General features: G+C 26.5%; 1 protein-coding gene across 3 annotated transcripts; it reads left to right on the top strand.

Annotated features, from left to right (window-relative positions):
- The first annotated feature begins 2059 nt into the window (after positions 1-2059).
- On the top strand, positions 2060-25050 carry LOC132933588 (rho-associated protein kinase 2). Of its 3 annotated transcripts, XR_009662906.1 has the most exons (29): positions 2060-2716; positions 3195-3304; positions 8965-9046; positions 9728-9828; positions 11212-11271; positions 11364-11499; positions 11638-11755; positions 11817-11901; positions 11971-12269; positions 12332-12423; positions 12486-12645; positions 12734-12779; positions 13822-14013; positions 14155-14313; positions 14376-14613; positions 15530-15766; positions 16310-16333; positions 16426-16586; positions 16650-16904; positions 16976-17245; positions 17314-17407; positions 17519-17724; positions 19406-19628; positions 19706-19865; positions 19936-20014; positions 20798-21023; positions 21089-21305; positions 21383-21527; positions 21712-25050. XR_009662906.1 is itself a non-coding variant. In XM_060999853.1 (28 exons), exons 2-28 carry the CDS (start codon positions 3197-3199, stop codon positions 21468-21470), a joined length of 4116 nt encoding a protein of 1371 aa, XP_060855836.1. In that variant the 5' UTR covers positions 2060-2716; positions 3195-3196; the 3' UTR covers positions 21471-25050. The 3 variants fall into 3 exon arrangements, 1 of the variants encoding a protein (XP_060855836.1); XM_060999853.1 differs by having other exon boundaries at positions 21383-25050; XR_009662907.1 differs by lacking the exon at positions 16310-16333 and having other exon boundaries at positions 2061-2716.
- The last annotated feature ends 87 nt before the right edge of the window (positions 25051-25137 follow it).

Here is a 25137-nt window from a genome sequence, read left to right on the forward strand (position 1 = left end):
GGTCTTTTGCATTCGACTAGATTCATATTTTCTATAGTACGTAGTACGCAGAAAACAAATTCATTGTAAAAATTATAAGACAATATTGACATTAGATATTTAGATATTGTTGACAATTGACATTGTAAACTACTGTTTGTATTACCAAAGTCTAAATTATTAAAAAGGAAAAAAATAATAATGGACGTAATAATATTTAATACCAACAATTATTTTGTGATGATAAGCGTAGAAATAATTATAAGTTATAAACTTGTAACTATACCTCAACTGTACCTACGACCTACCTCTTAATCATACGAAGAATATAATACGAGAATTGATCAAAAAATATATACATCGTGATGCGTTGTTGCATTAAGACTTAAGAGTCTCGACTATCGAACTCTGAAAGTCTGAGGTCATACGTTTTCAAACGCTTGGGTTCACAATATTTTGAGTGATTAGTAAAAGTGTAAAACGCAAAACGCAATAACAGTATTAAATAAATATTCTGCACCAAGACGTTCCGAATTTCCTATAGTAATAATATTAATGGTGATCGTCATCAATTCATTATCATAATCATTATAGACACCTTGCGTGTTGTATAAAGGTCCCGCCCAGTTGTTACGACAGTTACGTTATCAAATGCTAAATAATTACCCAAATAAAATCGTATGCCTATTATAATACACCTGCAGTAAAATCGTACAAAATTCACTTGTTCGCATAATATAGGATAGGCCGAATGATGTATGCTTTCTTAATCTTTCCAATTGTATAGTCCCGACTATATTATAATATAGTTTGGACTTGGAGCACTCGGACATTATCGACCAGTTCGCGTTGCGATTTGCAACTACTCATGTGTGAACGTATACTTATATTATTATAATTATAGATGAGGTTCGTGTCGTATAATGATTTCGGTACTCATGCAATTTAATAAAAGGTATTATTATAATAGGATTTTGTGACCGTGCACCCAGACGACCAAGTCTAATATTCTATAACGGCCAGTTAGAAATACCTAAAGTGCAAATCTCTTGTTTTTTTTGATTTTGTAATTATCTATTTCTTTTTGCAATAGGCACCAACTACCTATTGCAAATTAATACACACTTCTTAAACAAATTTTAATTACTTTTTTTTTTATAATGAAGAAAACCCTAACATGCAACAATACCTAGTTGTTAGTACCTAGGTACCTTTACAAAATAAATTAAAATAGAATTTTAAGCAGCTAAAATAATCGACCTTTCACGTACAGAACTAATTGGAAAATGCTCATATTATTAATTATGAAAGTTGAAAAGGATGATTACAATTATCACGAAAACGCACAAAAAATGAACATCTTCTAAACGACTAAAAATACATATACATTTAGGCACTTAGCTAATTATGTTTCTGCAGGGTGCTAATTTACCGCCGGTGCTAACGACTCATTGCATTATCCTCCTAGTTCGCGACAATAATAATTGGCGTTATATTTTAGTGTATTAATAATTAATGAAAATTATTATCAATTAAAAAATATTTATAGTGCGATCTTCAAAAAATATAACCACTACCATTGGGCCACACACGTTTGCCTACTTTGGGCTTAATAATTATATATTTATACAACCATAACATATACAGCTTATTACGCCTGCCTTAACCCAGGTTAACAGAATTTTATAGAATATAGGTGGATATACCTATATACCTATCGATCGACACAAATACCTAAAACAGATGCAAAAAACGAACCACGGATCCACACAGTAGGTCCCGACATCTAGCGGCCGGTCACAAGGCTCCACGATCATTTTATCATAACAAAAATAATAATAAAATATACCTAAAATAATAATAGTGCTACCGTAAGCAGGAATAGCTGCCGCCGCCGACACCCGGTTACCACGGACACCGCCGCCGCCGCGGGCACCACCGTCCTAAGACGTCGTTGCGGTGTATCGGCGTCCTTGTTCAAAAGAGTGCGCGTGCGCGAGCGCCCGTGTTTGCGTCGCCTGCGATCGTGTCGCTTGTGCGTGCGTGCGTGCGTGCGCGCATTCTTTGATTGTTTCCCGAACGTTCGCCGGACAAAACCCAACCACCGGAGGTGGTAAACGCGTATTTGCCCGCACGGTCCTTATCACGGCATCAGTCCTTATCACGCCGCTTTCGACTTTTCGTCTGTTCAATTCGGCTCGCAGTTGTCCCTTTGGGCGATTACGAACGCGCGTCAGTGCAAATCGTCGTCGTCGCCGTCGCCACCGCCGCCGCCGCACATTGCGATTTTGGCCATTCGTTTCAGCCTACGACAATCGCGGTTATTTTTAATATAATTACCGTATCGTCTCCGTCTCCGTCTCCCGCGTCGATATACATATATACCAAACACGCTCGTCGTCCGTATACCGTCCGCCGTCCGGCGAGTAGCTAGTCCGTTTACCGTCTTCTGGTCCGCGCCGCGAAATTCCAATGTCCGACTTCACGCGCAGTAGTGTTCGGCAACGCGGATGGTGTTCTTCTGCCGCGGACCCGACACAGTGAGATGCCATATATGGTGTTCGAAAAATCTCGATTGCGTCTGAAAAGGAAACACTATGATGCGTTCCACAAAGCGTATGTGCCGCACAGCTGACTTCGGCCTTTGATATTGTTGTGTCGAACGGCGACCGATTGTATCGACATTGCTCGAGCGTGTGTCCAGAGTCCATCAGCTTTGAAGACGGCCACACCGGAGGTGAGCCTATCGCATAGCAAGTTTATTTAGTTTGTCCCTTGCGCTACTCCTTTGTCTATCTCTCAATTGTCTATATGGTCTATCTGTGCGTACCTACACTGAGTTTTGTACGGACAAGTCACTCTGAATGTGCCCCACTCAAATAGTTCTACACCCACCTTTCAGCACTTATTTGTTTTACATTTTTAACACAAGTATATTATATTATGCATAGCTATATTGGGTTTTTGATTTTTTTAAATATACATACCATTTACACGCTTTTGATTGGGATTCTCAAAAGTATTTTTATACAAAAAATATCTTAGATACCTAAACACACACCTGTCAAAACAAACACCTGTCAATGAACACATTTAAGGTGATAGTTTTAAACGTTTTATTTCTATCACCCATTGTTTGAAACATTTTTAATTTTATTAGTATTGTATATTGTCCATTATATTTCATTTGCATTAATGTTTTTTAATCCATTTAGGAATGAAAGAGATGGAGACTATAAAAGAAGAAGATAGGTTACGGAGATTGCAAATCCTTGAGAAGAAGATACGTGATCCGAGAAATGTTTCAAATGTTGATTCTTTGTTGGTAAGAATACCCATAAAATTATGATTATATATAGAAAAAAATCTATTTTTGTTGGTAACCAATTCATCAATTAAATTTTATAAAATGTATACGGTAGGTACTATATTATAATATTTTTAGTACTATCTAAACTTCTAAAGGTATTAAATAAATTAGAATTACTCAAGTGGTTTTAAAATTAAGTGTAACATTTTTATTACCTACATAAAATTATAGGTAGGTAGTTGAATATCCATAATGGTAGGTTTATGTAACTATGATATTGGTGAACAGCCAATTACCTATGTTTCTTAATTATTAATTTAAATGTAGGTACCTTCAAGTAAATTTAAGCTAATAATATATGCTTGATGGTGAAAGAAATAATTTGATTATAAAAAAAATTAGGACTTAGTAACTATCAATAAAAATATCTTCAACGTTATATTTAAGGACTTTTTATGACTTTTTTTTTTTTTGTTGGTAGTTTATTTAATATTTAGGTACCTATTATTATTTTTATTTTTTATACTGTCAATTGTCTTTTACTTTGGTTTTTATTATTTCAGATATTTAACTAGTTTTCTAAGCATTTAAGCATTTTAGTTACCGAAAGATTATTGTATTATGTTACATATAGTTAATGGATTGTTATTTATCATTTTTTTTATAAAATACTTGAGATGTAGGAATGTAAAAAAATACCTTAGTATGTATTTAATTACAATTTAGACATTCAACATTATGATTCTAATAATAATGCTTAGATTAGGCAGATTGAATAAGCCACATAATGTATTATGTTAAATTTGAATTCTGTGGTAAATCATATATGAATATATTACATATCAATTAGAATTTTTTTACTTAATTAAGTAGATTTTTTTGGTGATTTTTAAGTTAATTTTTGGGGCATTTTAACCAATTTATTAGGGCACTTGTGTATTTTTTAGTTCATCAACATCCTAACTCTAGTAACAACTAATAAGCAGGACTGTTGATTTAATAAATGCTTTTAATTTTTTTTTTGGTACATTGCATAAACAAATTGTTTTTGTCAAAATTTATTTTGATTTATTTATAATTCAAATACAAAATCTAATTTTGCGTATTTTTTGGGTTAGGGCATATAATTGCATGTTTTTATGGTTTCTTTGTTTTTATTATTTTGGTCTATCCTGTCTAAATTGGTCTAATAAACCTGTACTTCATAAAAACAATAGTAAGATCATAATGTTGTTCTGTAAATCCATTAAATGTATACACATCCATAATCTATAACAAATAAGAAAAATAAATATGTACCTTCCTAGTATAGGTAGTATATAAAGAGTTTTTTTTATGAACCATTTTTAATTATTATTTATTAATTTCAGCATTATTTTAATAAATACGTTTTTATAGAGCATTTTTTTGAAATTTTAGTGTATATTTTTGCATTTTTAGCTAGTAATAAATGCATTTTAGATTCTGGCACATTTTAAAATCTTACAATGTGTTTTTTCTTAAAAAAATGTTTGTGTCTGTCAGCACTATTTGAGGCAATAACACTGTTTCAATTTTCTTCAATAGTATCTTGTTCGATGGGAAACATTTGTTAGTGCATTGGGGAGGTAAAAGTTTAAAATTCCCAATAGTTTTCAAAAGCGCAGGAAAAAACAACATTAAAATTAAGGTAAAACGAGAATTTTTACGCAAAATCGATTTTGGTTTTTGGTGTAACTCTAAAATAAATTACTCTAGATACGTGACATTTTCACTGGTTGTTTATATTATAATTTTCTATACACAATAATTTTAAAATATTTTGATTTGTTTTGAACTGTTTACAGACATTTTTAGTTACCAATTTTTTTTGTTTTTTTTTTTTTCAATAAAATTTTAGTGGTTGGGTAAAAAATCTTAAAAATGTAATACAAGGCTCCTAACATATTGTTACAATGGAAGTTGAAAAATATTAAAAATACATGGTCACAATTTTTTATTAAAGCATTTAAAGTTTGAATTTTGGAAAATACGTAAAAGTTACAAAAATGTTAAATTATTTTGAGTTAGAAATTCATAAAAATATTTCTTCTTAATTAATATTTAAAAATTTAATTCAAGATTCCTCATAAGTTTTTCTACAGTTATCAAAAAAAAAAATCTCTACCTGAAAGTCAAATTAAATTTTTATGAATGTTTGAAGTTCAAATTTTTACAATTCTGGATCCAAGTCTGATATTCACTCAATTTCTCATGTAGCAATTTTCTTATTTTACTGTAATTCAAAAATGAATTACTGTAGACACTTAAAATATTTACACCATATGTTTATTTTATCATTTTCTATACTTGATAACATTTTCAAAATATTTTGATTCATTTTGAGCTGTTTGCAGACATTTTTTTTTTAGTTTTTTTTTCTTTTAATGCCAATCAAATTGTATTTGTTGGGTTAAAAGCGTGAAAATGTTATGTAAGGCTCCTGATATATTGATACAAGAGCAGTTGAAAAATATTAAAAATACATAGGCACAATATTTTTTTATAAACATTTAAAGTTTAAATTTTGACATTTAAAATTCAAAAATAATTTTGTAGTTAAAAATGAATAAAATGTTCAACTTTCATAGCTAAGGATTGAAAATTTAAAACAAGGTTCCACGTAAATAAGTAAATAAATTACTTATTGTTGTTTTTAACGTCATTGTTGTTTTTTTACATTTTTACCTACCTGCAAAAACTATAAACAATAACCTACAACTATAAAAGCTGAATATAAAAATTATAAATGTATAGTAAATAAATATAATACAATTCTTTATAATTATTTATTATACCTAAGAACATTTCATATAAATTTAAATAATTTAATAAACAAATATTACATATGCATTTAAAATAAAATGCAATATGAGATACAAATAATGCTTTTTATATTAAAAAAAATATCTATGCACTTCACAAAAATTAAACTTCTGGTTTTGTAACATTTTTAATACAAAAAAAAACCCCTTAATTTCTTATTTTATTTAGCTTCATTAAATACAAGTTATATTACCAAGTATAATACTTTATTACTCGCTTTATTAGGTGTCTATATCAAACATTTACATTTACAGACAACTTTTTGAAATTTCAGAGAATACCTATTTAATCAAAATTAATTTTTATCACAAAATATTTCTAATTTTGTATATTCTATTTATTTTGCTTGCAAATTTTATTTTGACATCTTAATTAATGCATAAGAATTATTTATGTATATTATATATTATTGTACAATCCATCTATACTGATAATACTTTATATAGTAAATTGTGTGTATGCAAATATTGCTTAAAACCAATCACTATTATGTAAAATTCTCTTGAATAATTTTGTGTAAATAAATGAATAAAATATACTTTTTGGTAACACGTTAAATTAGATTATAATAGAAATAAAATTGTTATTTATATTAGTGATTACTATATAGAGTGATATCTATACATAACTCACTGTATGCATATATATGTATATATTAATTATATAATTTTACACAAATCTGTGTATTTAATTGTGTAACATTGACCTTATAATATATCAGTTCTTCGATTAGAATTAAGTCACTAAACATAATGACTTTTCACAGTCATTCATCACACAAATTTATATTATATTGATATCTTCATCTTCTCACCTATGACATTAATGGAATTTACTAAGATTAAAATTAAGTGTTATGATGAAATAAAATATAAATTATACCTATTTTATAACTGATATTTGTATCAAATATTAAAATAATATAAATTAATAGCTAGTAAATATAGAAATATTTGGGGAAATATACCTTTGTTTTTGATTTTCAAAGAGTTGAGACTCAAAAACATTATTAATAATGTCTTCATTTATTATGAATTTTATACTAATTATTCTAATAATTGTATAGTTATGATACAGTATAACTGTACAACAGTTAAAAATCAAAACAGATAGGTATTAACAATGAGTTTTACTTGAAAACTTAAAAAATGTTTATGACTTATTCATTAGACATTTCTCAAATCGTTATTAAAAAACCAAGAGATTTTAAATGTTGAAACATATTGAACTTGGCCTAAATGCATTCCATTTCATTAAATCATATTTGTAAGGTTGTTAAAAACTTTACTTAAGTATTTTTACAGCCAAAAGAATTATTATGATCTTCAAAAAAACTCATTGTACCAAAATTCTAAAATATGGGTATTTTTTCTCGGATATTTAATTATTATTTAGTAGTTATTTTCCAAAGGTTATATTTATTATTAATAGAAAAAAATATTTTGTTTAACTTTTATATTGTTATTTTTATTCTTTTTTAAAATACTTATTTATTTTTATATTTTAGTGTGTTTTGGTTATTTGTTATTAATATTTGATAGGCTCAATTATATAATTTTAATAATTTTAAATTAGTAGAGATAATATACATTTTTGACTTTTTAACATTAAAAGTATTTTATTCCTGTATAATACTATAGTTATTAATTTTAAATTATGGATGGGTAGTATAAGCTTAAGCTTATAAAATAATATGTATGTTGTTTAATTTACAACAACTAACTTTTAAATTGATCGTATTTCTAAAATCATAGGTCTAAATTAATAAATAAAGTTAATATTTAAGAAGTCACATCACTTTCATAATTTGTTTCTTTTAAAGTTATTTCACTCAGAAAAGACTACTCAAGCTATTCATTTCCAGTTCACATTTTTAAAACTTTTTTAGGACTTGTGGGAATGTAGGCAATTTGCCTAGAATAGGCTGTGTCTATGCGTACAGGTCATGTAAATATCTGCGTAGTAAATAATCATTAGTATATGAGGTATGTGGGTTAAATGTGACAGTGTGTAAATGTAAAATAAATACCAGAGCGCTCCTCCCATACATGTAATTTACGCGCTAAATGAATATTAATTATTATGTTTTTTTTTTGTAAAAAGTAAAATCTCTTTTTCCCATTTAACTAACTTATTTATCTGATAAAATTTAATACACGAGGGAAAACAAGATGGAAATCTTCATTAAATTTGACTAAAAACTACTTTCTTACATTTTAAAATAATTTTTTTTCTATATTTTTATCGTATTAAAATGCTTAGTATTCAAAATGAAAAAGTAGTTTCCAAGTAAACTCTATGACAAATTCAAATATGTTTTTAGAAGTTTTATCCGATGATTAGGATATTTGGCACAATTGACATCAGATAGGTTTATTTTGGTTGACGACACAGACTGGATCAAATTTCCTTAAGAAACCAAATTTTCTCTTTACAATATGGTTTTCTTTTTTGCAAACCCTGTTTTCTTACTACAAATTCCTGGTAGGTAGATTCCTTTTACACAAAATAAATTATATTTAATAGTAATAAAAATGAATTATTAATATCAGAAACGACAACATTAATTATTCATAGTCGCTAAAATTGTTCTGCTATTATAGATAGGGTTCAGTTTGTAAAAAGTTTGTGGATAATCCAAAAAAAATGTCTGTTATTTAGAGGTGTCTGTTAGGAGAAGTTTGTCGGTAGTTCGTAATTACTAGTTATTGGTATACATCCTATAAAATTTTAATAGAAACAAACATTAAAATATACCTATATTAATAATTAAAACTGAATACACTAGAGTGGCTAATTGTATAATATATAATTTTTTATTTTGATTACAGGACACTGTACAAGCGTTAGTAGCTGATTGTGAAAACCCTGCAGTTAAACGAATGAAAAATGTCGAAGCATTCATGCATAGATGTAAGTAATACAATTAGATACCTAGATGCATTGTATAGAATTACTGATACAAATTGAAAACCTATGGAAGATGTACATACATATTATTCATGGGTGCTGAAAAAATAATTTTGTAATATTTTGATACCTAATTCTTGTTATGGAAAAGTCTAATTAATATAATAATATGTTATATACTACCCAGTATTTTTAAAATGAAGTACTTCTAAAATTATTTTCTTGTTTATAATAGTTGGTATGCATACAATGTAGAAAATGCTCATGAAGTTTTTTTTTATGATAAAATGTTAATATTTTATAATTTTATTGACACATTTTATCAAACAGTAGTTATTTAATTACCTATAATATCTTTTTATATAAATATTTTAGACTTTAAATAATTGCAAAATAGTATTATACATTATAATTATAGTATATTAATATAGGTTACATAATAATTACATTTCACTGTCTTGCAAATATTGCTTAATATTTAAACCTTTGCACCCCTGTTTAATATGTAAGTACCAAATACTACTTAAACTAATCAGTAAAGATTATTTTGAATTAGATGCTTTATTACATCTCATAGTTTATAAAATATTTTTAATTTATAAATGTATTAATTGTTTTTTTGGTATTTATAATCTTGAAATTGATCATTAATACAATTAATATGATATTACCTATGTTTTATAGATGATAAATTTGCATCTGACATTTGTCAATTACGTATGAAACCTGATGATTTCAATCTTATTAAAGTTATTGGAAGAGGAGCTTTTGGTGAAGTTCAATTGGTAAGTACCATGGTGAATCATTTAATTGATGATTCTTATGACAGTTGATGTGGATTTTGTATAATATATTGATCAATACTATAGCACTTAAAAATAACAGTCAATAAAAGAGCCATTTTCTCAATTTTTTTTTCAAAAAATTATAATTAAAAAAGTCCTTGGATTGAATTACATAACATTTAACTCTTTCCTATTACAGACTATAATATAGTATTTTAAAACTCAAGTCATTGCAGAACTCAATAACCTCTTAATATTCCTTCATTCTAGCCATCAAATCCAAAACAACCGTTTTTCCAGTTCCAGAAATTCTATTCTAGTTTCACCACATGTGAATGTCATTGTTCCTTAAACCTTGACAAATTTTACCAGTATTATAACTTGTGAGTATATTATTTTAATTATAAAGGTAGTAGGTAATTTTAGACATATTTTATGAGGTAAAATGTACAATGTACATATTATAGTCCTACATTCAATATCAATTATCAATCATAACCACACGAGTAACCACATAACATTTGGCTTAGTACGTGGAAAATACACATCACTCAATTACTCGCTTTATATTCTCTAAACAAGAGCGTGCCATAACAACTCGTACAAATTTTCACCTATTTATGTGTTTTTATTTTTAAAAATACTCATCGATTGAGCACGGTTATATTCTCTTCTGCTTTTGGTAATAAGTAAATTGGCTCTAAACTCTAGATTTGTTATGTTCTGTGTGTGTAAGATAGAGGCAAAACATGTGGGGTGTACAACATCCTCTTAATGTGAAAAATATATTATACATTTCTGATAAATAAATTTGATTTTGATTATTCCCTTGACTTTCCTCTCAACAAATATTGGTAATGAATTAATTATTATTCAATAATCAGTAAATTTTTCTAATTTTAACTATAAATAAACTAGTAAGAATTCAACATGTTTGTTATGTTACAACTAAGTATGAAAGATACAAAACATGGTAGGGGCAGGAGGTGCAACATTCTCTTAATGCGAAAGATACATTTCTGATAAATAAATTGGATTCTGAACTTTCCTCTCGGGTAATATTGTTAGTGAATTAATGAAAAACTTAAAACTTAACTATTTTATTGGAATTATACTGTTTATTGATTATAAATGTTATTCTTTTAACAAACTTGCTATTTATATCATATTTTTATCACTTAGGTAAGCATAAGATTAAATATACATTTAATCTTTGATGTGAGTTTGTAATACACAATTAATAATAATATTAAAGTTATTCACAAATAAATAAATAAAATACTGTCAGTTAAAATTTAAATTTTGACTATGTACCTATTAAAATAATTAATTTAATTTATACCATACTATTAAATTAAATGTGATTACATTTTTATTTTATAGGTGCGTCATAAATCAAATAACAAAGTGTATGCCATGAAATTGCTAAGTAAATTTGAAATGGTATGTTTATTTTTCTTAGATATTATAATAATTATTCGCTATATAAAACTTATTTCACATTATTATAAACTGTATATACATTTTTAATAAAGATAAAGCGATCAGACTCTGCATTTTTCTGGGAAGAACGTGATATCATGGCACATGCAAATTCAGAATGGATTGTTCAACTTCACTTTGCTTTTCAAGATCATAAATATTTATATATGGTTATGGATTATATGCCAGGTATACAATTATAATAATTTATTTTATTTCTTGTAATTATTTCTAATACAATTATTATTATACACAAAAAAGTTTTTTAATTCATGAACTTAAGTCATAAGTCCAACATTATTTTTTAAATTAAATATTTATTTTAAGGTGGTGATCTTGTTAATTTGATGTCTAATTATGATGTTCCTGAAAAATGGGCAAAGTTTTATTGTGCTGAAGTAGTATTAGCGTTGGATGCAATTCACTCAATGGGATTTGTGCATAGGTACTTAATGTTTTAATTATGAATAAAATAACTTAATTAACTATACATTTTTTTTTTTTAGGGACGTCAAACCTGATAATATGCTGTTAGATAAATATGGTCATTTAAAGTTAGCTGATTTTGGAACATGTATGAGAATGGGATCGGTAATTAATATACAATAAATAAATGTATTTGTTTATTCTGTTATTTATAATTATTTTGTAAATATTAAGGATGGGATGGTTAGATCTGACACTGCTGTTGGAACACCTGATTACATTTCACCAGAAGTATTAGAATCTCAAGGAGGAACCGGGACAGGAGATCATGGTGTTTATGGTAGAGAGTGCGATTGGTGGTCTGTTGGTGTTTTTGTGTATGAGATGCTCATTGGGGATACACCATTCTATGCAGATTCACTTGTTGGAACATACAGCAAAATAATGGACCATAAAAATTCCCTAAATTTTCCTTCTGATATTGAAATATCCCAAAATGCTAAATCTTTGATTTATGCATTCCTCACTAATAGGTACATTTTGTAACACTAAAAGTTTGTATAATATTATTTCTTTACCATCATATATCTTTCAGAAAAAAGCGTCTCGGAAGAAATGGAATCAGTGAAATCAAAGATCATCCTTTTTTTCAAAATGATCAGTGGACTTTTGATAATTTAAGGGATTGTAAGAGATTATTAAAATCAATGTGCTTTTGGTAAAGTCTTTAACATTAGTTAAAAATTTAGGCGTGCCTCCTGTTGTCCCAGAGTTAAATGGCGATGATGATACTAGTAATTTTGACGATGTTGAAAAAGATGATGGTCCCGAAGAAAACTTCCCAGTTCCTAAAGCATTTGCTGGAAATCATTTACCATTTGTTGGATTCACTTATTCCAGAGATTATCAGTCAGTTAATTTTATTCTTAGAACATTTATTCAAAACTATTTAAGTAGTTTTGATTGAATTGTATTTTTTTACTTAATTTATTTTCAGATTATTGGGAAACAATGTAACAAATGGAGAATGTATACCTGATACTGTAAGTTTAAGTTAAACAAATTTACTAATAATATTAAGGCCACTTCTATGAAGTACCCCTTGTGAGTTAATAATAATTCATACAATACCTAATGGTAATATATTTTTAAATTGTCTTAACGATAAAAATTATAATAATATACTATTACAAAATTTAAATAATTGTATTTATCTGAGCCATTATGTGGATTTATTTAATTTAAATTATTGTGACAGTCAAATTTGCATTACTCCTTACTATTTTAAAGAGTAATGCTTACCGCGAAGAATCCAGTTTTACTGTTAAGATTTTTTTATAAAAAGTTCCTTCTATAACGTCTAGTTTTTGCTGTAAAATATATTTAAATAAACAAAGTCATTGATTTTACAATAATTTTTTTTTACTATTGCTTAACATCAATATCATGTATTCATGTAGTGATGGTTTTTGTAATACATTTTGTTGAAGCTAAAATTGAATGTATCCCAGTAGTAGTGGTGAAGGAATAGAAATCGGATGGTGTTACAACTAATAACAAATACTATATTTGTTTATTTTCTGTCAATAGTTTTAGGATCCAATTTCAGTGTTTTTTTTTTAACAATATTAACAAATTAAAAGAAACTGACTACTTTTACTACTCTACTACTACTTTTAATATAGATAAATATAGTAGTAAATATTATACTATATTATATACTACTCAATATCTTACCATAATAATTTTTGCGTATGCTTGTTTTCAATATTAACATTCCTTTTTATTATTTTTCATGTGCGGTGCTATAAAAAGGTGGATTGCGTAAGTAAATTTATTTTAATTTTAACAATTATATATAATTTAACTATAATGCTTGGATTAATTGTATTTTATTTTAGATTCTACATTTTTTTTAAATTTAAGTTCAGCTTTTACAGAACTATTTAATAGTATTTTAAATTTAAATCCTGCTTCATCAAAATGTATAAAATTGATAATTATGAATTTAAAACTTGCAACTATACTGTAAATTTATTTATAATTTATATTCACAATTAATTTAATTTAATTTAATTTTTATAGAAAGAAACTACTCATATTGTTGTTCTTAAAAGAGAATTGGATAACGAACGAAAAGAATTGTTAGTTATACGTGACCAGAATAGTAAGCTATTGGTGCAGTTACAAGATGGAGCTGATCGAGAATTACTTCTCAAACAAAAATCGTCAGCCTTAAATACTTCTATTACTAATCTCCATAAGGACTTGAGAGATGTAAATACGTTTAAATTAATTTATACAAGCATAAGTCTATAAGATAACTGTATTTTTTAAAATACTAAAAAAAAATTATTTTTAACTTTTTATTATTAACAAATCATTTATTAGTTTAATAATGTTCTAAACAATTTTCAGGCACAAAGAAAAGCTGACAATGAATGTGAAATGCGCAGAAAGACAGAAACATTATTACAAGAATTGAAAAGGAAACTTGATGAGGAACAAAATAAAAGAACAAAAGAGATGAACAATAATCAGCAACATAATGATAAAATAAATTCCCTTGAAAAACAGGTAAATGTATCATCATTATGTTTTTTTTTTTGGTTTTGTTTAATAGTTATTTATATTTTTAGATGACTGAGTTGCATGAAAAGTTAAAAGTGGAAACAGATACTTGTACTAAACTTCGTAAGCAAGCGGCAGAGTTGGCCGTTGCCAAAGCAGCTAATGAGCGTATGGCTGTTGAACTGCAAACAATGCTAACAACTTTGCAACTAAATCGAGATACATTGCATGAAGAATTAGCAACTTTACAAGGTCAATTGTCTCAAGAAAAAAGTTCTCTGAGAGATTTACAGTTAGAACTGGAAGGTGAACTATTAAAGACAATTTTTAAATAATATGGAAATGAGAATTTTTTTTTTAATATAATCAAAAAGGAGAAGGGTTATTATCTGTTACAATTATATAGACTTACATTTACACATTTTTCGAAAAACTATAGTAACATTTGTAGCTATATTCTATACAATAAAAATGATTGTGTATTATTATAATTTATAAATAAATATCAATTAATTTAATAAATTTAAATTTATACGTTTAATTTGTTAGCTACAACTTTTTAAGAAGGTGAGGAAATTTGTTGATTTTATATCTAGACCAATGATTGTCAATAGACTTTCTTGTAAGTTTTTATTTTTATTATCAATTGGCATTACTGTTAAAATATATATCACAGTTTGGATAAATACAAATAAACATTTAAGTTCTTAGTTTTACATTTTAATTTATATAAGATAAAATGTCCAAACCTTAATTCATGAATGATAGTGAGGATTTTGTCATTCTTAAATTTTGTGGTTTTTGGGATAGTTGAATTTATTTGAAATCATGTAGTAGATTATAAGATTTAACCAGTGATTTTTATAAATGGAGGTGACTTAATTATTTATTTATAAAGAGTTTTACAAATGTTGCCTAGTTAAGTTTTGACATTGTGGTAGAAAAACCTGTTCGTCTATCATTGTTTGATGATGACTATTAATTAAATAATGATGTTAGCTAATGTTTTAAATGATAATTTTATTATTTTAATATAAGTTATGAATGACTGAAAATATAAGTTTGCTCATTCATATAGGTATTTAATTTAAATTAAAATTGCCACACATTGCCATCAAGTAATAATTATAAGTCAAATTTTCTGGTTTAATACTTGATGTATCTGTATGAAATATATAGTTAGTTTTTAGTTTTTGAATACTTGACAAATATTTTCTTTAAGGTCGTTTGCAAGCCTGTCAAGCTGATCTTGTGCGCTCTAAATTGAGAGAACAAAAATTAAGTGAAGACAATAGACAACTTGGAGAAAGGACATCAATATTGGAAAAGGAATGTGCATCTTTAGTGTTGGAATTAAAAACTGCTCAAAATAGATATCAACAAGAAGTGAGGGCTCACGAAGAAACAGAAAAAAGCAGATTAGTAAATAATGAGCAGGCTAATCTTGAAATAGTAAAAGGTATGTGGGTTTTTTTTTTAATTAAATTAAATTAAATTCATTTAAAACTTAAATTATTTGTTTAAAAATTCTTATGAATTTATTTTTATGTGGAACTGTAAGACTAATACTACAATAGGTTACTTAGGTACTAATTTGTTTTTTCATTATATTTCTAATTTTTGAAATTCTTCAAAAACTAAATCAATTGTACAAGACAAATTAATAATAAATTATAATAAACTAATTGTATTGATGTATTATTATATGAAATACTTAAAAATTAGTAAGTAAATTAGAAACTATAAAAATATATTATTCTTATTAACTCATTTGTTTATGAAAATAACAATCTTTGTTTTATTTTATTTTATTTAAACTTAATTGTTATATGTTTTACATGGGAATATTTATAAACAATTTTAACCAAAAAAATCAAACCTATAAATATTTGACTTACAGTTTGTTACTACCAAGAAGATAATTGTTGAATTATTTTTTTAAAAAAAAATAAGATTTTCATAAATATTAGCTAAGTTTATTTATTTTATTTTCATGCTATAGTTAAAATGGATTATATATTTAAAGGTAAAAAATTGTGCATGTAAATATTCTGACGAGTAAACATTTTTAAAAATTATATTATTATTATTATTATTATTATTATTATTATGTTTCAGCACTTCAAACTAAACTAAGTGAAGAAAAGAGTGCCAGACAAAAAGCCGACTCCTTTACTCAAGAAAAAGAACGACAGATATCAATGCTATCTGTTGATTACCGTCAAATACAACAGAGACTTCAAAAACTTGAAGGTGAACATCGACAAGAAGTGGAAAAAGTACGCTATTGAATTGAAAAATTACATCTATATTGCTTTTATACAATTTGTTGATCTTTTTAGAACAAAGCATTACATACTCAAATCGAACAAGAATTAACAAAGAAATCGGCTTTGCAATCTGATTTGGGTGTGCATATATCTGAAGCAACACAATTACGTGCTAGAGAAGTACAATTATTGCGAGAAGTCACTTTATTAAGAGAAAACAAACGTGCTATTGAAGAAGAACTGCATAAGTTAAAGACAGAACACTCAGTTACTGATTTACAGATGAAAGAACTACAAGACCAATTGGAAGCAGAACAATACTTTTCAGTAAATCTTAGTATATATTTAGTGTACAATAAAATGTGACTAACATCAATATTATGTTGAATATTTCACAGACTTTGTACAAGACTCAGGCTGCCGAACTTCGTGAGGAAGTAGAAGATAGAGGAAAAGGCGCTGCCGAGTTGGAAGAAGAACGTGGTTCACTAGCTCATCAATTACAAATAGCATTAGCTAGAGCTGATAGTGAAGCCCTTGCTAGATCTATAGCTGAGGAAACTATTATAGATCTTGATAAGGAAAAGACAATGAGAGAGCTAGAACTTAGGGACAGTCAAAATCGGCATCGCAATGATTTAGAATCAAAGGAATTTACTCTTAATAATGTAAGCTATAAAAAAATATAATTTATAATAAATGTATTATTTAAATTAACTTACTTTTTATTGTTTAGTTGAGAGAAATAGAAAATGAATTGAAGAAAAAAATGGAGCAATTGATTAAAGATAATGAAGAGTTGAAAAACCAGTTAACTATAATTCAAGAAGGTAAGATATATTAATAAATGTTATTTATTTAATGTTGATATATGATCATCATATTTATATTACCATCCATTTTTCTGTATAATATTAAATCATAAACAAAATAATTTGTAGAAAGTAAAAAGAATTTCATTGAGGAACTTGAAAAGCTTCGAAAACAACTTAAACAAGAACAGCTATTGAAAGCTCAAGCTGTTAATAAACTTGCTGAAATCATGAATCGTAAAGACAATACGACTAAAGGAAAGAGTAAAGTTTCGTCTGCTGATTTACGTAGAAAGGAGAAAGAATGTCGAAAACTACAACAAGAATTGACACAGGTATATAACAAGTTGAAAAAATCAATAAAACCTATTGATATTTTATATTTTACATAGTTATTGATGATTGCATAAATTAATCTAAATGAAAAATTGTTGGTACCAAGAAGAATATCAAAGTTTATATAATATAACAATGACAAGTTACAAGTAGAATTAAAATTATACTAATACAATACAGTTATTTTAATGTAAACATATCGCGTTCACTACTACTAAACTTTCTCAATATTTTAGTTTTATTCAATTGTCTAATGTACTGAACATATAAATTAAGCATTATACAAATTTGGGTTTTTATTCAGTAGGTGCTGGGAATTTCACAACCCATATATTAAATGTTTTATACTTCTCCCTCGTCAGATAAAATTTGATTTTGGAACTCACTTTTATCTTATAATAAAACTGGAAAGATTCCAAAAAAACTGAGTTTGTTGATGTATCTAACAAACAAAGTTGAATTGTAATAATAAAATGGTTAAATATTAAAAAACTATCTTTAAACTTTAACAAAACAATGTTCATGGGTTTTTCAATAAACTATATTTTACCACCTTTTGAAGAAATTACGTTACATGACTGTTTAATTGCATCAAACTGTAACTGTCATAAATAAATATAATCAAAAGAATGAAATATTTAGGAATAATATTCGATTTTAACCTTAATTGGAATGTTCATATTAATAATTTGATAGTAAAATTGTGATCTTTAATGTTCAAATTTCATATATTAAAATATATAATATCATCTCATACATTAAGAATAGTTTATCTTTCTCCATACCAATTACCAATCTATACTGCAATATAGCGTGGTAATTTGGGGTGGTGCCTCCAAAAATGTTCTAAAACCATAAAAGATTCAACAAAATACTGTAATTCGTATTTGTCTGAAAAAGGACAATCTTATTGGATCTACCTTGTTAAACTATAAAGAATTTAATGTGCTTCCGTTGGATTTGCTTTACAAAAAAACCGCTATAATGTTTGTATATAAAAAATCAAGCTTTTTTTTAAAAAACAGAATGACAAGATTATCGGGGAAGATAGACTATGTAATATTAAAGTGTTATTTACTAGTACAAGTTTTAGTAACAAGTTTATTAATTACCTGAGTCCTGTCATTTTCAACGCTTTGCTAATCGATGTGTAAAGAAGTATTTTTAATGATAAAATTAACATAAAATGTATAAGTAATGTTTTATTTAGTGAACTAAGGCAGTGTTTATTATAAGAAAAATGTATATTTTTTGTATCTAATATATCTTTATTAATTTTATAGTGTTTGATAGTAGTTGTTTTATTTAAGTAATTAATGAAATCACATATGTTGTACTGTTACCCCCTACACCACCACAAGCTTATAGCTTAAAGGTGTAGGTAATTTTTATTATTTTCTTTAATACTTTATTTGTATTGTGTTTTTCAAATAATAAACTTTATTAAACTCGACTTTTTTGCACCATTCAACCAAATGTCTGACATATTTAGGAATGTTGATTAATACCTTTATTTCTATAATTCTTTATTATTCTTATACAAAAAATATTATTATTCAATTATTAATTAAATTTACATTTATATTTGTCCCATAAATGTATATATTAAATATAATATACAAGTGTGTATATGTATGTATACAGTATACATGTATTTATAAAATTAATTATATTAATCAGGAGCGAGAGAAATACAATCAAGAAGTTACAAAGTGGCAGAAAGAACTCCAAGAACTTCAATCACAAGTAGTAGATGAGAATGCTAGTAAAATAAGACTTCAAATGGAACTTGATTCAAAAGATTCAGAAATTGAACAACTTCAAGGTAAATTAACCAACTTGGGCAGCGAGACTGCATCACTTAGTAGTGCTGACAACGATGACACTGATATATACACTCAAGGTTTGTATTACACATTTTATTAACTTTTCATTTTCAAAAACAATTGCTCAATCTTCAATGAATGACATATTTTGTAGAATCCAGATTAGAAGGCTGGTTATCAGTTCCAAATAAACAAAACATAAGACGGCATGGTTGGAAAAAGCAGTATGTTGTAGTATCATCAAAGAAAATATTTTTCTATAATTCTGAAAGTGACAAACAAAATACTGATCCCATATTAATTATAAATTTGAAGTAAGCTCTTATAGTTTGCAAAGTTGTTTTAATGCATGTTCTTATTGTTTTAACAAATTTTATATTCTAGTAAAGTGTTTCACGTACGGTCTGTAACTCAAGGTGATGTTATTCGAGCAGATGCTAAAGACATCCCTAGAATATTCCAAGTATGTATAACGTTATAATATAATATATCTATCTTTCTATTTATTTTTGAAAATCATTATTGTAAAAAAAACTAACACTGGCTTATTATGTGGCTACATTAAATTAAGATTATTAAAATGTGTCAGATTGATTGTTGCGAAGAAGTGTTATATTGATTTCATCACTAACTTTCAGATTATTGTAGGGTATATTTCGGTTTATTACGGTTTATTTATTCTATGTAGAACAACACTTTAGTCATTTTAAAGATAAGAGGTAGATAGAAGGTCGAAATGTAAATGTGTAACTACGTTTATACATATATGTTCAGGATGACTGGTTAAATAGCAGTCCTTTGTCGGCGTAGATAATTAAAAATAGAATAAGGATTGGGCGTCAGGTCAATTTTAATAATTATTAGCATAACTCTAGGTAAATTTTTAGGTGCTAACCTTATACCAGTTTAACAATAACCTTCACATATTAACCTAATTAGACACCAGTGATTCCTTCCCTAGAATCTAGATTTAATTATCTGTCTAGTTAGGCAACAAATTGATTTAGTGAAAATATTTTTTTATTAACTCAGTTATCTATGTCACGTCATTGATTGCCACCAACTCGTTAGGCACAAGAGATTCAATTCTGACCGCTTTTAAGAAATTCAATTTAGATTTTAGACAATTCTCGATGTTGTACATTGTATGTGTGGGAAGTTTCATTAAATATACAATACAACCGTTGTTTCCACCGTTCCATTAGCTGTTATAATATTAACATAATATTTTTTATTTTGTTTTTAGCTTTTGTATGCAGGCGAAGGTGAGGCTAGAAGACCTAATGAATCTGGTCCAGAACATCTATCAAGAAGTACAAGTGTTACAAGCACTGTAGATGAAAAGCCCGGTACAATTACACTAAAAGGGCATGAATTTGTTCAAATATCGTTCCATATGCCAACTAATTGTGAAGTATGTCCTAAACCATTGTCAAATGTTTTTAGACCTCCACCAGCGCTAGAGTGTAGAAGTAAGTTGAACCACTTGAAAAAATATCGATAGCACGTGGTTGTATACATTTTACTTTTGTGATAGGCTGCAGAATTAAAGTTCACAAAGAACATCTTGAGCGCAAAGAAGACGCGATTGCGCCGTGTAAGCTGCATAATGATCCGACATCTGCTAAGGAGCTGTTAATACTGGCGCCCAGTCGAGATGATCAAAAATTGTGGGTGCAGAGACTGAGTAAAAAAATCCAGAAGTGTGGATACAAAGCCAACACTAATCTAGATGGTTCCAAAATATCGCCAAGGTTTATTTCATTGTTTAATCATATGTATTAATTTGTTACCACCAAAAAAGTGATTGTAATATTTTATTACTTTACAGGGAATCAACTCGATCGACATTAAAACTTTATTCTAGTAGTTCTGTACATCAAAGATCTGCAACGTTACCATCAAACATTTCTAAATAAATGTACCAATATAAAAAAATAGCTACAGATGGTAAAATGTCTATGCAACAGTTAGCAGTGAGTGTTTTATATTTCTAACAGTTGGTGTTGCTGTTATTCAAACAGTAACAAAAAAGTTAAATTTGAGGAAACCTTTTTATTTTTTTTGTAAAGGTCATTTTTGATATTTCTTTTGATTATCTATGCAATGCATAGTATGCATATTTACAAATGAATACAAACATTTAAATTGTCTTATTAGGATTCAATCTCCAATCAAGCACCATGTACATTTAAAAGAAAGGGGATTGATGGATCACAAGGTATTATGTACATATATATCATATATACATAAATAATTACAACGAAAATGTTTAATAAAATCACAGTTAGGTTTATTGAACACCAATTAGTTCACGGTTTAAGAACTATTTTTAAAATGTTGGTTCCCATCAACTGTTTTAATTGATTTGCATAGGTTGTAAGTGTATTATTATTTTCAATGTGTTACTCGCAATGACTGATTATGTATATATAAAAAACCTCTGTATTTTACGTTTAATAATTTCGATAGCTGAGAAAATTTGTTGTTTAGTTATACTTATTAAGAATCAGAATTTGTGTTATGTAATAACATATATACATAATTATTGCAATACTCATGAATTTTAGTTTTTTTTTCCATTGATAAAATTTAATTTCTACATTGTTGGTTGTCTGTATTAGTTTTTATATTAACGATCCTTGAGCTCGTTGTTCTCTAATTATTATTTTTTAATGGTGTTTCTCATAAAGTTTAAATCTAAAAATATAACCGTTAAAATAACGTAAAGTAAACGTTTTATATGTATCATGTAGCAATAAGCGTTCATTTTTTTCAATTTATTTTAAATACAAAGACGCATGACAGACTGCTAAATGTTTTTTTTAATTTTTTTTAAACATTTCAAACAACGATTTTCTCAGAACCAAATCATTGTTTGTATGTGATTGCCAAAGTTTTTATTTAGGAATTCCTTTTTTTTTTCTTAAACTTTAGTTGTTTGTCACTATTATGTCGTATGTTACCCATTGCGTGAAGTATCTTAAGTATTATTATATGTAATGTGTATTATGTAATTTATTTTACTGGCATATTTAACAATATTTATTTTGTTGTCATTTTATTTTTAATGATTGTGTATTTTAATAAATAATATTTATACTGAAATAATAAAAATGTAATACCATAAAGATCAACTTAAGTCCAACAATACAAAATATTATGTCACACATATTTGTGGGCCATGCTGATTTCCCGTGTTAGCTGTAATAGGGAAACTGATAAAAATCACAGATCCTCTTGCTATAATACCTCCATACCTAATCTTCTCAATTAGGTAACTCTCAAACAATTAGTTATAAAATAAAATGTTTAAAGGAATTAAATGTATTCATTTTATCAGTTTAGTCTATTTAATTATTTCAAATGTAATTTAGTGATGAAAGGTTTATATTTACATATCTAGTTTGAAAATTTAATAATTGTATTACTTGAAACTTTTGTAATGCTTAACTCATCTGGTTAATATCCCGAATTAATAATTTAACTCTTATTATTTTATTGTTCTTTTTCTAAAATTTTGTGTTAGTTGGCTTTTTTTCGTTATAGAAATATGAGTAAATTGAAGCAATAAATTATTGTAATGTAACATAATACGTTTTATATTTGAATATATAGTTTTTTGTATTTATATTAAACAACGAAATGGTAAATTAATTGCTCAATCAAATACTACACTAAATTATTTATATTATTTATATTATTTTTATTATTATTATATTTTACTGGTCCAAAGAGTTGTGATAAACTCCTTGGATGCCTCGGATGGGATTCGTAATACACGCAAGAAAAAAATTGTATTTTATTTTTTGCAAAACCACTTGTATGATGTTATATTGCACTACTTACTATAATAATTCGACCAAACGTTTTAATGTTGTGATATATAAAATGTTTGATTATAAAAATCAGTTATAATTAAAACTAATATTTTCTTCCAACAAGTCTGAAAACAATGTATAATGTTATTTCCATTTATCAAGTAAATCCTAATAGTTAATTTATTGTACACTGTTCCTAAACTGTTCTATACATAGTACAAAACACACAAAATCATAAAGCTTTATTTTTAATATGCAATTTCTTAGCATACCAACTTATCATATCTAACAAAAATAATAATCGTCATCTGAATTTAGGACTTTTTGCTCTCACCCAATAACCCATAATAAAATATTTTATTTCTTCCTACCCACCTACCAACCATCAACCTAAAAAACTTAATTTAAATTAATACACTGTATTAATATTTTCTTAAAAAATTTGGCGATTATCATTAATTTAAAAACTAACTTACCAATAAGTATCCAAATCAAATAATTATAAGTAAATATATATATTATAATTTAAGTGTAACTAAATACAAAATAAGGTTTACTGGGAGCAAATATCCTATTAATGTATTTTGCATTGTTATACTTTTTATAAAATAGAAAAATTAAAGTTATTCCTCAAAAATCAAGTGGTATAATATATCAATTGTTATTACAATAAGCTCAATAAATATTTTTATCGTAAGCTTAAAAAAATTAGTTAGAAAGCGATTAAAAACAAATTTTAATAAATTATTACTGTAGTATATTATAAGCATTTATGTTTATTATTATTATTATTATTATTATTATTACAAATGATACAAGTTAATGTAATTGATGCCTTTTACCTAAAATGAATAATTTGCATCTGATGATTTATTTATTTTATTTTTTGGTGCGTGTAAGATTGAAATAAATTTACCAATTGGTTGATTTTTTTTAATTTAGTATACATAAAAATTTGAGATTTGTTGCTTACTTTTAAACAGTAACAAAATAACATTATATGTTTAGGTACAACATTATTTAATTTATATTAAACTTTGTCATATTATAAATGTCAAATAAAATATTTATATATTATGCCTACATTTTCATTTATATAGTAGTTATATTATTAGTATTGCAATTGTTAAACCTGATATGCATTTAGCAGAAATAACATTGAAATATAACATATTATAACGAAACAAAGGCATTCTTAAGATAATTTTTGAATACCCTCATTAAAAGAATATGTACCAATGGCTATGGAATACATTGTTTACTCTGTGATTGTATTATTAAACGTTTTACACAATTTTTTTTTAGTCTTAATTGTATAATTATATAATTTTTTTTTCATAGTATTTAAATTGTAGCATTTTAAGTGGAAGACTTATACTGTATTATAATGATTGAAACAGAATTTTAACAATATCATTTTACAACACTGTTATTTGCATATGATGCGCTTGATGCGCTTTTAGTAATATTTATAAGTATTATAAGATCTTCATCTGTTGTGTTTACATAATATTATGTTAACTACATATATTAGACATTGATTGTAATGTAAATTTTAACTATTATACAATTTGTAATAATAATAAGTATTTGTAACATATGTAATGTGCTTGCGCATAATATATATTAATAATAATAATTATAAAATAATCATGATAATAACAATAGTTTATGGACAATGGAACAAAAAGCAAATGTTTATGTTTATGTAATAAAATTATTATCAAGATGAACTTAAAATAAACATTTTTTGCTTCTATGTATA

This window comes from Metopolophium dirhodum, chromosome 1 (genome assembly GCF_019925205.1).
Source record: "Metopolophium dirhodum isolate CAU chromosome 1, ASM1992520v1, whole genome shotgun sequence".
NCBI classification, from domain to species: domain Eukaryota; kingdom Metazoa; phylum Arthropoda; class Insecta; order Hemiptera; family Aphididae; genus Metopolophium; species Metopolophium dirhodum.